General features: G+C 45.3%; 2 protein-coding genes across 2 annotated transcripts; both read left to right on the forward strand.

Moving 5' to 3' along the window:
- Positions 1-2646: 2646 nt before the first annotated feature.
- LOC114145151 (kazal-type serine protease inhibitor domain-containing protein 1) lies at positions 2647-7386 on the forward strand. Its single transcript, XM_028018569.1, has 3 exons — positions 2647-5983; positions 6385-6545; positions 6615-7386. Exons 1-3 carry the CDS (start codon positions 5476-5478, stop codon positions 6870-6872), a joined length of 927 nt encoding a protein of 308 aa, XP_027874370.1. The 5' UTR covers positions 2647-5475; the 3' UTR covers positions 6873-7386.
- An 883-nt stretch (positions 7387-8269) lies between these two features.
- On the forward strand, positions 8270-14039 carry ciz1b (cdkn1a interacting zinc finger protein 1b). The gene is made up of 14 exons (XM_028018568.1): positions 8270-8395; positions 8927-8970; positions 9047-9116; positions 9189-9328; positions 9463-9527; positions 9597-9649; positions 10618-10746; positions 11133-11227; positions 11295-11388; positions 11495-11599; positions 11700-11828; positions 11905-11965; positions 12063-12184; positions 12809-14039. The coding sequence occupies exons 2-14, from the start codon at positions 8942-8944 to the stop codon at positions 12875-12877; spliced, it is 1161 nt and encodes a 386-aa protein (XP_027874369.1). The 5' UTR covers positions 8270-8395; positions 8927-8941; the 3' UTR covers positions 12878-14039.
- The last annotated feature ends 453 nt before the right edge of the window (positions 14040-14492 follow it).

The raw sequence follows: 14492 nt of genomic DNA on the forward strand, positions 1-14492 counted from the left end.
GAGGTCAGAGGTCGGCCTGTAATTCTGCAGTAGTGATTTGTCCAGATTGTTCTTTTTTATCAGTGGTTTGATTACTGCTGTTTTCAGAGCCTGGGGGAAAACGCCTGATGAGAGCCATGAGTTACTATCTGGATCAGATCAGCAGCAATAACAGGCAGGACTTTCTTAAAGAAATGTTCTAGAGTTATAGATCTAGGACATCCAGGCAGCAGGAACTGGAGCTTATTGACTTATAATTTCCTGTAGGGTTTTATAATTAAGTAGTTGAATTTGGGTCATTTTTCCTGTATTTGTTTTGTTTGGGCTCAGCATTGGTTCTGACTTTATAGTGGATGTTCAGATTAATCCTCTGATTTTTTGAATTTTCTCTGAAAAGAAGCTGGAAAACTGGTTGCAGGCGGCAAAACATTGGAATTCAGGCGGTAACGTCACAGGAGGGTTTGTGATTCTGTTAACTGTTGCAAATAAAGCTGGAGCATTGTTAATGTTTTTGTTTATGACATCTGCAAAGAAAGCCTCTCTTGCATGTTTTAGTGTTAAATGATAGTTACGTAGTCTTTCTTTATAGATGTCACAATGAACGTGGGGTTGAGTTTTACGCCATTTTCGTTTTGCTCTACGGCAGAGTTGTCTTGCAGATCTAACTGTTTGTGTATTTCTCCATGGAGATTTCTTTTTACCAGACACAACCTTCATTTTAATGGAATCAATAATATCTGAGACTTTAGACTGAAAATCTTTTACCAACTTATCTACATCATTACAGCTTAAGGGTGAGGAAGAAGAGTAGATTTGATTAAAAGTTTCTGCTGTGTTTTCAGTGAGAGAACGTTTTGTGATGGTTGCTGTTTGTCCAAGTGGGTTAAAAGATAAAGAATTTTCAAAGATAACAGGAAGTGATGCAACAGGCGACATCAGTTACAGAGACATTGGAAATATTCACACCCTTACTGATAACCAGGTCCAGTGTGTGTCCTTGAGTGTGTGTTGCTTGTTTCACATGTTGTGTTGGACCAAAAGTCTCTAAAATATTAGCGAGCTTTTTTTGCCCCTCTGTCTTGGGGGTTGTCAACATGAATGTTGAAATCACCGGCAATTATTAAACAATCATAATCAATACATATAAGAGACAGAAGTTCATTCAAGTCAGTAAAGAAATTTTCCACAAAAGTTGGAGTTTTGTATAAAGTTAATGTCAAAGTTCATTTGTGACCTTTAACCTCAATTCCAAGATACTCAAAGAGGTGAAGAGACCCAAAGAGATTTTACTACAATTTATGGTATTCTTAAATATTGAAGCCACGCCTCCTCCTTTTTTTAATCAGGTCATTAAGGTTCTGAAGAACCGATCCCCACCAGGAGGAGGAATGAAGCCGTTTCATTCCAGTGTTTTGTACCTGTGGCTCATCTAAAACCTGCAGGTCAGCGACTGGAGGCCTGGAGTTTGACCCCTGATCTAGAACATGCAGGAAGTCGGACCAAAGGTTTTATCTGCAGATTCATAATTTGAAACAAATGATAAAAACATTCACTAAAAGAATGCTGCTATTGACTTTTAGCCAATAAGATATATTATTATTTAAAAGGGGATTATATTATTTATTTTAAAATGTTAATGTATTTTTAACTTTGTATTTATAAAAGCCTTTAATAAAAAATCTGCAGAATTTCTTTTATCCGATAAACGATAATAACTCAAACCCTGGTTGGTTGCAGCTTTACAAGCATTAATATTTCCTGAAAATCACAATGAAAGTTTCAAGTTAAAAAGGTAAAAACAAACTTAACACCTCATGGATAATAAATCCTCTGGTTGTCATGGACGACAGACAAAGTAAAAAATAAAGTCAATTTTTGGTTAAAAAATAGAAAGTACACCTTGTACTTTCTACCTGTAACACCAAGGTAGTATAATATCATATGCTAGATTAAAATCATTTCAGGATGTTTTGCTGAACGGATCTTAATGGAACCTGAACCAGATTCTGCCTTCGTGGTTCTTAATGAGGCGAAGCTCAAACCTGCAACAGTAAAACAGAAATGTGAACTAAAGCAGGAGGTCGGAGCGGCGCCGACCTTCAGGACGGCGCCGCTCTGTGCTACCCATGAATCCGTCCTAAAACCTGACGACGTAGCGCCGACGGTCAGAACCAACCGGACCCGTCCAGCGTCGTGTCGCCGCCCATTCCACCAAGCAGGATGTGGCTGATAAAAAAAACAACAATCTGGACAAATCGCTACTGCAGAACTACAGGCCGACCTCTGACCTCTGAGCTGACCCTTCAGAGCCACATAAAGACGGTCACAAAGTCGCCTTCTATCAGCTGAACAACATCTAGATGACTAATATCTCAGTGAGATCTAGAGAAACTCATCCAGTCGCTTTGAATCTGTCCAACAAATCAATCCTCCAGCTGCAGCTGATCCAGAATGCTGCTGCTGGAGTTCTGACCAGAACCAGGAGGACAGAGACATAAACCCAGTTCTCCAGAACCTCCACTGGCTCCCTGTAGCTCAGAGAATAAACTTTAAATCCTGTTAGTTTATAAATCACTGAACGGATCAGAACCACAACACATTAAAGATCTGCTGCTGGATCAACCTTCCAGACCCCTCAGGTTCTGATTCTGGTTCTGGTTCTGCTCTGCATCAGAACCAAACGAGGAGAAGCAGCTTTTAGCTTCTATGCACCACAGATCTGGAACAAACTTCCAGAAAACTGTAAACCAGCTGAAACACTGAGATCCTTTAAATCTGGACTAAAAGCTGCTGTTAGTTTTATTAGAAACATAATAAATGATGAATTTAATGTGATGTTTGATTGTTGATTCTGTTTTATGACTTTGTGTTTATGATGTAAAACTCTTTGAAAAGCCTTGCTGCTGAAATGTTCTGTACATATTAAGGTGGATTGATGGTTGATTGATCTGGAATCCTTAGCAACATTTTGTTCTGCAGTTTCTGGGTTTCTAAGTCGTTTAACTTTACAAGACCAAGGAAAATATCTTTGCTTCCTTCAGTACCAATGTTCCTACATGCTGGAGAACTCTTGCTATTGATTTTCCAGAGTTTAGACTGATCCTGATCAGGAACCATACTTTCTCCATAACCGCCAGCAGCCATTGTACTGGCTCCGTGCTGTCTCTGTGTTACATTATACTTCATTGAGTTTTTAATAAGCCATCCAAGACAGAGTCCCTTCATATCAGAGCATGACGAAATGTTCTGGTAAGACTTGGGTCCTCTTCGGTCTCATCATAAAGCCAGTTATAAAAGAAACTGGGATTTTCCACCAGTTCATCCCGTTTTCCAAAGTTCCCAGAAGCAGCCCTGACTTCCTCCAAGTCTCCGGCGTCCTTTGGGAAACGGGACAGTTCGATTGGGTTGGCCAGATAGACCTGTATGACCATCCGGACCGGCGACAGAGCCAGACTGATCTGGGATAGGACCGGAGCAGGACCGCCCTCAGACCCAGAACTCCCACAGCGGCTCCACTTTCTACAAACGGACTGACTTCAGGGAATGAGGCGCTGCTTCTCCAGTTCCTGCAGTGACGTGTTCATGGCCTTCAGCATCTGTTCGAGGGACTGTCGACTCTTTGAAAAATTGTCTTTAAATTTGTTTTCCAGCTGACCATTGTTCTCCTGTTGAATGAATCCAGTTATCCTTAAGACATTTGTTGAGTTTCCAAGTTTAGGCCTGAGTTCAGGTCTATTAAAGAGACAGAACCATCGTCATGGCCTCCCAGATCTCCTGATGATTCAGGAGGATCTTGTTGTTGAGGCCCAGTTTTGGTTTTGAATTTCTTATAACAGTTTTCCAACATTTTAGTGTCTTCAATTATTCCGTATTCTTCTGCCAAAATCTCCCCAGCAGGAGGAAACCCTCACCCTCCTCCTGTCATTGGATGTTGGTCAAACCAAAGATCTGGTCTCAGTGGCATGTAGCATGTTCTGGGTTTGTGGATCTAAGGCGTCCAAAGCCGTGAGAACTGGTGGAAATGTCTGGAAATTCCTGGCAGATTCTGCTATAACTGATGCAGTGAAGTACCAGGCCAAAGAACCAGCAGCTTCAAACGAACTAAATGTTTTACAACTGGACTCACGATCAAAAATCTTCTCCACATAAAAAGGATAGTTTGCATTTCCATCTGTTTCTATGCTTCCTTTCAGGTTTTGCTAACTTCATTTGTCTTTTCTGGTCTTATTCTTCAGCCAATCCAAAATCTTATCTTTGTTTTCTGTATTTACAACTTTTTTCCAACACATACAGACTTTCAGGATCAACCTCAAATATCCAGTTACAGACCATCAGGGATGTGTTCTCATCTTCTCCATCCTGAGGCGGATGATGTTTCCGATGTCCTGAATTATCTACGTAGCATTTCTGAAAAACTCCTTCCAGTTTTTCAGTATTTTTTAGCCACTTTTTCTGTGGGAGTCAAACTCATCTTTGACTCTTTCCTCAATCACAAAGCTCCTTCAGATCATCTGGTCCAGTGAATTGTTCTGGATCTGTGGGCCAGTTCTCTCTGGTCAGACTCAGACTAGGAGGTCTGTCTGGTCGGTAAAACCAGCCTCTCCTCTGCTCTCAGATTTCTGTCTGATTGTTACGAGTTGGTCAATAGTTGCCACTACATTCTTGGTGTCGTCTTTACATTTCCATTGGGTCACCCCCTCTGATACGTCCTTAGCAATGACCTTTCTGGTCAAACCTGGAACCTCCTGGAGAACCTAGGGAGCCTGGAATCTCCTGGAACCTCCTGGAGAACCTTGGGAACCTGCGGAAGCGGAGCCGCTGATGGGTTCAGCAGCTGCTCCGCTCGGACCATCCAGCTGCTAAGAGTCCGACCGGAAACACGGACAGAACCCCTTCAAAATAAAAGCTGCTGGCTGTTTGCTGGCCGTCCATCCAGGAACTGGGTGAGGGTGTGTTTCATTTCCTCACCTGTGTGTCTGACTGGAGCAGAACGGGACAGCGGGTTCTTCCGGCAGGAGCTGAGAAGGTTCTGGACCGGAACCAGAAGAACATGAAATTACTTTGTAAAACATTTTAATAAATTTAAAATGGTTAAATTATTAAAATCAATAATCAAAATCTTTTTTTCTGGTTTCGCTGCAGATCGGGATGAAAACCGCGCAGCTCTGTTTTATTTTGAAGGGTCAGACCGGAAGCAGCGAGTTGCATTCTGTCAGACCTGACCCGGAGTGCCCGCTGCGGTCCGGCTGATTCGAACCGGTCCCGGACTGTTTGGATCAGCAGCTTTCTTGGGTTTGGACCCGTTTTTATCTCCTGGTTCTGTTGATTCTGTTTCCGGACTTTTTCCGAACTTTTGTTGTGTTTTCTGGAAGTTCGGGTCAGTTTGCCCATTTTTCCAGAGATTTCCCAGTTCGGTTCGGTATTTCCTGCTGGACCTGACTGGAATGTAATTGCGAGTTCTGAAGAGAAGAACATCCGTCAGAACCAGTACCAGCTATGAGCGGACCTGAAATGCTGGTTCTGTTGGTCCTGGTTCTGGTTCCGGAGCCGCTCTCCTGCCGGGGCGCTCCTCCGGTCCGGTCCTCCATCCCTGACCCGGTTCTGGACTTGGACCTGCTGGAGGAGCCGGGAGGCGGCAACGGAACCGGGTTCGGGCGCTGCGGACCGTGCGACCCGGAGTTGTGCCCGGAGCCTCGCGGCTGCCGGGCCGGCCTGGTTCCGGACCGCTGCGGCTGCTGCGCGGAGTGCGGGAACCTGGAGGGCCAGGCCTGCGACCAGGGCGCCCGGGCCCGGTTCTACGGGCTGTGCGGTACCGGGCTGCGGTGCCAGGCGGGAGGAGGAGGAGGAGGAGAGGATGAAGAACAGGAGGAGATGTGTGTGTGCGAGCAGCAGGGGGCGCTGTGCGGCAGCGACGGAACCACATACCTGAACCTGTGTCGGTTCCGAGAGGCCGCCTTCTCCGACCCGGAGCTCCGAATCGCGGAGACGGGTCCCTGCAGGACAGGTAGGCCCGCCCGGCGGAGGGATACCAGAGAAAATAGTTCCGAAACTTTACACCGAACCTTGAAAAAAAATCCTGGAAAATTCAGAATTATTGACAAACCGAGATAATTTATGAAACATTATGAGAAAAAAACCAGGAGATTGAAACCACAACCTGACTAACTACCAGCTAGAAACCAGTTAACTACCAGCTAGAAACCAGTTAACTACCAGCTAACTATGCTATCTCCTAGCTCTCTGGCCCCATTTGAACATGCGGCGGCCTTAATTCGGCCCCCAGACCTTCAGTTTGACAGATGTGATCCAGTTTGAAGTTTAACGGCAGAATGTTTTCATTACAGACTTTTATTTTGAAACCCCCCCGCTTCCTGTCATACTATCAGTGTCTCCTGTCCCCCGCAGCCCCGGTGATCAAGGTGGCCCCCCAGGACCAGGTGAACAGCAGCGGCAGCATCATGCTGCTCCTGTGCGAGGTGTTTGCGTTCCCCATGGCGCTGGTGGAGTGGAGGAAGGACGGCCGGGACGTCGTCCTGCCAGGAGACGACCCCCACATCTCTGTCCAGGTAGGCTCCGCCCCCTCTTAACGCCGCAGCGTCCCGTTCCCTTGGAGACCGGCCGTCCTCTGTCCCCAGGCCAGGGGCGGGCCTCTGAGGTTCGAGCTCTCCAGTTGGCTGCAGATCGAGGGGGCGGAGCCTGGAGACTCAGGAACCTATCGCTGCATCGCTCGCAACGAGCTGGGATCGGTCTCCGCCTCGGCTGTACTGGGAGTACTGGGAGCAGGTGACACACACCTGGGAGGGGGGGAGCTTATCCTGTCCAACCTGTCCTTCCTCTCTGTGCGTCCAGAGGAGCCGTCATCTGAGAGGCAGCAGCTGCTGGACGACCTCTGACCCCTTGGTGATGATGTCGCTTCCTGTCAGCAGACCCAGTCGATCACAGACTTTTATTTTGGCAGGGTGACAGGTTGTAATCTGAGGGATTTATGGTGGAATTCAGATTTTCTAAATAAAAGACCCAACAGCTATTTGGGACGAGTTCCTGTCGATGCGGCGCAGACTTCCTGTCGATGCGGCGCAGACTTCCTGTCGATGCGGCGCAGACTTCCTGTCATGTTGGAATCTGCTTTCTGTAAAATGTGATAATAAACCAGAATATAAATTTTTTTGTGTTGATCTTTTGATCTTTTTCCTCAAGAAGGATTTTTTCTTCCAGACTCCAAAACCTGGAAACCATGGTAACTGTGGTGGAAAAAACCCCATTTCCAATCACCGTTCAGGTGAAATCACTCAGTCAGGTTTATTCATATATTGATCAGAATACAGAGACAATCAGTGATGAAGCAGGTCTGGATGAAAAGCTGCCAGGCAGAGAAACACATGAGTTTTATACCAAGGGATAAAGGATCCAAAGCCTGGAAACAGACTGGTTCCCATGCAGACTGGTTCCCATGCAGACTGGTTCCCATGCAGACTGGTTCCCATGCAGCTGGGAAAACAACGTCCAACCTTGTACATGTAACCAAAATAGTTTAACTTGGTGGGAAAATACAGGAACTTAGAATAAACATGTAGCAATACAGCTAGCAGGTGGAACCTTATTGTAATTTTTCCACTACAGTAACTATCTTCATCCTCCTCCTCTCTGTCCGGCTCAGGCAGGAATCCATTAGACTGGAGCTCTACTTAACCCTTAATGGTTTCACTGGGAGGAGCTGAGACAGAATCCACAGGTAGTGTTCGCTGACCCGGTTCTGACCCGGTTCTCTAGGCTCGGCTGTAGAACCAGCAGCTGGCTCCAGTCAGTCGTCTTTCATCTGAGGATCTTAACTCTGTGGTCGTCCTCCACTCAATCATCTGTTCCTGATCTGGCCTCCACACACACACACACACACACACACACACACACACACACACACACACACACAGCTGGAGAACAGCCAGCTGTTCTCCAGCTGAGGAAGAGGAGGAGGAAGTCCAGCTCATCTGATCTCTGTCCAGACTGCTGGCTTGTGTCTGGTGACTCTGCCAACGGCGACCTTTGACCTTGATTCTGATCAGGACCTTCATGGACAGAATCCGCCGAGGCGTTGAGGGATCCGTTAGGATCTGCTCTTGGTTTATAATATAAAATTATAACTTAACTTCTGATTGTTTTGTTTCACTTTGTCTCGTTTATGATCATCAAGACGGCCATCATAAATAAAATATTTAATATAAACACAGAGCTATACGTTTTATGGGTCATTTTAATCAACCTTTATTCCTGAAAGGTCCTTTTCATCAGTCGGAAGCAGGTGTTCTGCACCAGATGTTGGCTGCAGTGTTCCTCCCCGCCGCCAGGTGGCGCCAGAGCCGTTCACGGAGAGCCAGATGCAGTCTGCTTATCTTTAGCAGAGTTAGCTTGGAGGACGGAGGTGAGTTCAGTGAAGTGATAAAAGAAATGCTAAAGTTTTGATTCACATTAATGACGCTGCGGTAACGGATGGAAGCACGAGAATACAACCATCCGCCTGAGTTTGTTCAAATATGAGTTTTTATCCTGTTTTTTGTGTGTTTTTTAGCTCCGATAGCTTCCAGGTCTGTGTTTAAAATCCAACCATTTTAGATTTATTTGCTTTTTTAACTGGTCGTTTCTGTAGGTAATGTGATGGTTATTAGTTGGTAGTAAATGTTAATTTGTTCCCGGTAATTCGGCCTGGCTGTGAGGACAAAAACATGTTTCTAACTTTCTATAAAGTTGTCAAATCTCTTTATAGAAAGAATTGACAACTTTGAGAGAAAGTTGTTCTCAATCAGAGCTGATTGAGAACAACTCCAGGATTTTATGGTTGGTTTAAACCCATAAATCTGTTCAATCTGTTTATTTCTAGTTAAAATGTAATGAATGAGTCTGCTGGAAGCTGATGGTTTAATGAGAATAAAGTCTTTATTCTTTGGAGGAGCAGAGGTCAGAGGTCATCATGGTCAGACAAACCAGGAGGACGGACAGGTGAGAGAATCTGGATCTGCTCCATTAAGTTGCTCCTGTTTGAACTCTGACCTCTGTCTATTCTGCCCTCCTCCAGGTGTTTCCTTCCTGCAGCGGGAGGCGGCGTATCGAAGGTTCGATTCCCTGCAGGTCCTCCAGCTCAGCAGGTGTGTAAATCAAACTCACCCTTCTCCTGCTGAGCCGCCTCACCTCCTGAACCCGCGGCTCCTGTTCTGCAGGCACCAGGAAGCTGCGACGCTCGGCCCCACAGCAGTGCCGCCGCGAGGGAGAAGAGAGCAGCAGATGGGCGGAGCCAGGGAGGTCAGGGGTCGGATGGAGGTACAGGAGAGGTTCAGCTGAAGAGAGCACGACAGAATGGGTCAGTTTGGTTCTGGATGAGGCACGAAGAGAGAAAAGCTCATCATTCTGAACCTTCAGCCGTTGAAGGTTTATTCACAGTTTGGACTGTAAAATTTCCTTCAACAGTCAGAATCAAAGTTTTGTTTCCTGCAGAACTGAGGAGGCTGCAGCTCTGGCCAATAGGAACAAAGCCCCCGGGTCATGTGACCCAGGAGGAGGTGAGTGACTGCAGCAATAATCAGATTCATGTAGCTTCAGGATTTTCTGATGCTGTTTCTGTTCTTCAGATGGTTCTGGTTCTGACCAGCAGGGGGCAGCAGAGGACAGCCGAGCAGCTCAGGTGAGGATGTAAGATTCTTTAGACATGTTGTTAGCATATGACTGTCATGTTGTTAGCATATGACTGTCATGTTGTTAGCATATTAGTGACATGTTGTTAGCATATTACTGTCATGTTGTTAGCATATTAGTAGCATGTTGTTAGCATATTACTGTCATGTTGTTAGCATGTTAGTAGCATGTTGTTAGCATATTACTGTCATGTTGTTAGCATATTACTGACATGTTGCTAGCATGTTAGTGGCATGTTGTTAGCATATTGCTGACATGTTGTTAGCATATTAGTGACATGTTGTTAGCATATTACTGTCATGTTGTTAGCATATTGCTGTCATGTTGTTAGCATATTAGTAGCATGTTGTTAGCATATTGCTGACATGTTGTTAGCATATTACTGACATGTTGTTAGCATGTTAGTGGCATGTTGTTAGCATATTGCTGACATGTTGTTAGCATATTACTGTCATGTTGTTAGCGTATTGCTGTCATGTTGTTAGCATATTAGTAGCATGTTGTTAGCATATTACTGTCATGTTGTTAGCATATTGCTGTCATGTTGTTAGCATATTAGTAGCATGTTGTTAGCATATTGCTGACATGTTGTTAGCATATTACTGACATGTTGTTAGCATGTTAGTGGCATGTTGTTAGCATATTGCTGACATGTTGTTAGCATATTAGTGACATGTTGTTAGCATATTGCTGACATGTTGTTAGCATATTACTGACATGTTGTTAGCATATTACTGTCATGTTGTTAGCATATTGCTGTCATGTTGTTAGCATATTAGTAGCATGTTGTTAGCATATTGCTGACATGTTGTTAGCATATTACTGACATGTTGTTAGCATGTTAGTAGCATGTTGTTAGCATATTGCTGACATGTTGTTAGCATATTACTGACATGTTGTTAGCATATTACTGACATGTTGTTAGCATGTTAGTGACGTGTTTTTTAAACGTTGCAGCTGCAGAGCGTGGCCTCCCTGAAGGTCACCATCCAGCAGAGCAGCGACAGCCGAGAGTTCGGTCCGGCTGACAGGAACTCCACTGCTCTCCACTGTCATGTCTGTAACCTCACCTGTCGCTCCCCGCAGGTGAGAAACACACCTCTCCTTCCTCCACGCTGCTCCTTCAAAATAACGGAGCTGTGAAGAAAAACCCAGAGTGCCGTTTAAAGTGGAAGCCATGTTGGCTTCATGCTTTAAGGTGTCGGCCATATTGTGAGGGGCAAGTTCATGCAACATATGATGTTTTAGAAAACTGAAGTTTTCTGAATGACAATGAACATAAAAGTTAGTTAGACAATAACAAATGTTCATTTCAGTTCTAATAATAGCAATCATTGAGATGAATGTTAAGATGTAGTTTATTATTAGGTTATTACTGATAATAAACTACAAAATTAGAAACATCCCATAATTCTGTGTACAATGAGCCAGTTAAGCTAAATGTTTGCAGAAGCTGTGTGTGTGTCATCCAGGTGTTTCAGGAGCACATGTCAGGGCGAGGACACCTGAGGAAGCTGCAGGACATCACACAGAGCATCCAGCTCAACGCCGGGCCCCTGCTGGACAGGTGCGGTCTCACAGGGTTTACTGAGGCTTTAATGTCCAGAACCTGCAGTAACAGTGTCTGCTTGCAGGGGGCGCCGGCCACAGGCGCAGCGCTGGTGTGACACCTGCCAGGTCCATTTCAGAGGTGACATCATCGTCCACAGACGGACGGAGCAACACAAGGTGAGAGCAGGAAGTCTGAGAGCGAGCTGCAGGAAGGAGGCTCCCTCACCGGGGTGTGTGTGTGTGTGCGTGTGTGTGCGTGTGTGTGTGCGTGTGTGTGATCCAGGCATGTAAGCAGCGGGGGCGACCCTTCTGTCCGGTCTGTCAGAGACACTTCAGGACGCCCAGGAAGTTTGTGGAGCACATAAAGTCTGTGGAGCATAAGGAACAGGTCAGCAGGGGGCAGCAGACACCCTCAGCTGATGATGTCATCACCTGGTCAGATGTCATCACCTGGTCTCCAGCTGATGATGTCATCGCTTGGTCTCCAGGTGCAGCTGGGGGACGAGCAGGAGGAGGAGCTCATCACTGTGGACGCTCTGGGCTGCTTCGAGGAAGAGGAAGTAGAGGTGGTAGATGAGGATGAAGAGACGGCGCCATCTGAGGTTCAGGGGTCAGAGGTCAGTGCTGCTTCAGCCTGTGGCTCTAAAACCTGGAACAGATTCTGGTACCGACTCGGATTCTTGTCCCCTACAGACTGTTGATGCCAAAGAGTCGGAGGAAGAAGAAGACGAGTTCGATCCTCAGCTGACTTACGGTAAATCCCCCTGGTGGCGGCGCGGCGCCCCCTGGTGGCGGCCTGCTGTCTCTGTGTGTGATGAACCCAAACAGAACCGGGTCTAATGTCTGAGCAGGAAGCAGCTTCGTGGTTCCGGTTCGCGGCTTCGTCTGTCGACTCTGCAACAAATTCTTCTACAGAGAGACGGCGGCGAGACACACACACTGCAGGACGCACACACACTTCCTCAACCTGCAGGTAACACACACACACACACACTCTTCCTGACCAGCAGTGACCCAGACTGGTGATGTTTAATCTCCGATGGTTTCTGTCAGCGGTTCTGGTTCTGTCCAGAACCGGGTTGGTGCTGACCTTTGACCTGGCTCCCAGCTGTGATGGAGCCTCCGTGCGGGTCGAACACCTCCAACAGCCGAACTCCAAAATATAAACAGGCTGAATTTCTGATGCGTTTGGTTTCACCAAAACCCAGAACAGAAATGTTAACGTGGGTCCAGTCTGGTGTCAGATTAAAGGTTCTGGGACCGGCTGCTGGGTCCAGTCTGGCTGATGTGGACCTGTTAAGACAAACGGCGAGCACCAAGCAGAGGAAGTGGCCTAGTCAAAGACAAGCCAACACAGAGACGGAGCTGGAGAAGAAAAGATTCCAGATGTAGCCATGCTAGTGCTAGTGCTAAAGCTAATGCTAAGTCATTCTGCATGTTCTCAAGTTTTCATCATTTCAGCTTTAAGCTTCATGTTTTATAGAAGCTTCACCTGGACTGGGCGGGGCTTCTCTCTCTCTCTCTCCCTCTCTGAGGTTCTGCTGAGGCCTGTTTGGGTCGGACTGGACCAATCACATTTGATGTTTTTTTGTTCCAGAACCACAGAGCTCAGAGACGAAGGGAAGAGGAAGAGGAGGATGAAGACAGGTCTGCCCTGACCTCATGACTCCATTTCCGAGAATGCATCAGGGGATCCTGGCAACGTCATGATGTTCTGAGAACTCGTGGTCTCCACCTGGTGGCCGCTGCAGGAACAGCAGTTGTGTCCCTTAAAGGAGCAGAGCGCCAACTGAACGCTGGGCAGGAATGGAGCTCCGTAGCTTCAGTTTATACAGCAGCAACATCAGCAGGTCAGAGGTCAGAAGAGAAGCCAGCAGCTGCTTCTACTGGTTCTACTGGTTCTACTGGTTTTCCTTACATCCCACTGGGAGGAGACTGGTTTTCAGACCTGGTTCTGGTCTGGCTCATGTCCATTTTGGGCAGATTGGACCGGATCCTCTAGAATAATGATCAGAACTTATTGAAATGAGATTAAATTGAACGTCTTCTCACACCGATCATCACCAGGAGTCATTTTTACAAATGTTTTTGCAATTAAAAAGAAACACTGCCACCTACAGGTAAGCATTACACTGCTAACTGATTTCCTATGAATTTCTAAGAAAAACTGCAGGAAATGACGGATGTACTGTGATGAAAACTGATTTGATAAATAAAATAATATTCAAAGGTTTATGTGTCCAGAGGGCCGCATGAGGAGCTGCGGCGGGCCGGATTTGGCCCCCGTGCCTTGAGTTTGACACCTGTTCTGGGTGATGTTTTTATTAATGTAACGGATAATAAATTATTCAAAGTTGTAAATTATATAAATTGAATTTTGTAAATAATTTGAAATGAATTTGCAGATTTATGGATGTTTGTTTTGATGAACGCTGTTGGTTGTTTAGTTTTAGTTTAAAGGTGTTTTTACTTTGTAATGTTTGTTTTGTTTTGTACCTGGCAGGCTGCCGTAGCCAATGAGGGCAGGCCTTACTGAGGCCTTCAGGTGCATCATGGGAAAAAGACAGAAACTCAGCCTGGTTTGGTTGTTTGCATCTTAAAGCTCAGATTTTGTATTTTAATGTTTGTATTTAGTTGCCATGGTGATGATGATCTGGATCAAAGAAGTAAAACACTGAAAATCACCTGTTGTTACTGCATGAACGAATGAATGAACGAACGAATGAACGAATGAATGAATGAATGAATGAATGAATGAATGAATGAAGAGCTGCTGCTATTAAAGTTCTTATTTTGAAATTAAAGAGAAATTTTGTGTGAAAACTGAACCTGGATTCTCTAAAGTTGTTTCTGTTTCATGAAGATTTTATCTTAATATAAAACATTCAATATCATTCAGTCTAATTACAGTAAAATGAATAAAATATGAATCATAATGTTATTCTGAAGGAAATGATTCCAGATTTTCTCATCGTGTTTTTGTTCGATGGAGAACCTGGAGAATCCTGGCCGGGATTCAAACCCACAACCTGCATCTAAACCAGGCTGTAAACATTTACATTTAATGTAAATATTTACATTTATTTTACCAACAATAAACCAATCATGATGTTTCAGTAAATCAATCCATGAAGTTAAACATCAGTTTTCATGTTTGCCGTTTAAAGAAGGGATCCAGTTTATCGTTCTTCAGCAGAACAGGGTTCCTGTCCCTTTAACTGGGAGTATCTGCTCTAATTGGTCACATTTAATAACGTCATTAATTACAGATTCATCTGCTT

The sequence above is a fragment of the Xiphophorus couchianus genome, chromosome 5 (assembly GCF_001444195.1).
Source record: "Xiphophorus couchianus chromosome 5, X_couchianus-1.0, whole genome shotgun sequence".
Taxonomy (NCBI): Eukaryota; Metazoa; Chordata; class Actinopteri; order Cyprinodontiformes; family Poeciliidae; genus Xiphophorus; species Xiphophorus couchianus.

Excerpts from the sequence above, each read along its gene's own strand:
- LOC114145151 (XM_028018569.1), top strand. The coding sequence starts at position 5,476 with ATGAGCGGACCTGAAATGCTGGTTCTGTTGGTCCTGGTTCTGGTTCCG. Across the intron at positions 5,984-6,384 it reads GACGGGTCCCTGCAGGACAG|CCCCGGTGATCAAGGTGGCC; the intron begins GTAGGCCCGCCC and ends TGTCCCCCGCAG. Across the intron at positions 6,546-6,614 it reads ACCCCCACATCTCTGTCCAG|GCCAGGGGCGGGCCTCTGAG; the intron begins GTAGGCTCCGCC and ends CTCTGTCCCCAG.
- ciz1b (XM_028018568.1), top strand. The coding sequence starts at position 8,942 with ATGGTCAGACAAACCAGGAGGACGGACAG. Across the intron at positions 11,228-11,294 it reads GCCGGGCCCCTGCTGGACAG|GGGGCGCCGGCCACAGGCGC; the intron begins GTGCGGTCTCAC and ends GTCTGCTTGCAG. Across the intron at positions 11,389-11,494 it reads GACGGACGGAGCAACACAAG|GCATGTAAGCAGCGGGGGCG; the intron begins GTGAGAGCAGGA and ends TGTGTGATCCAG.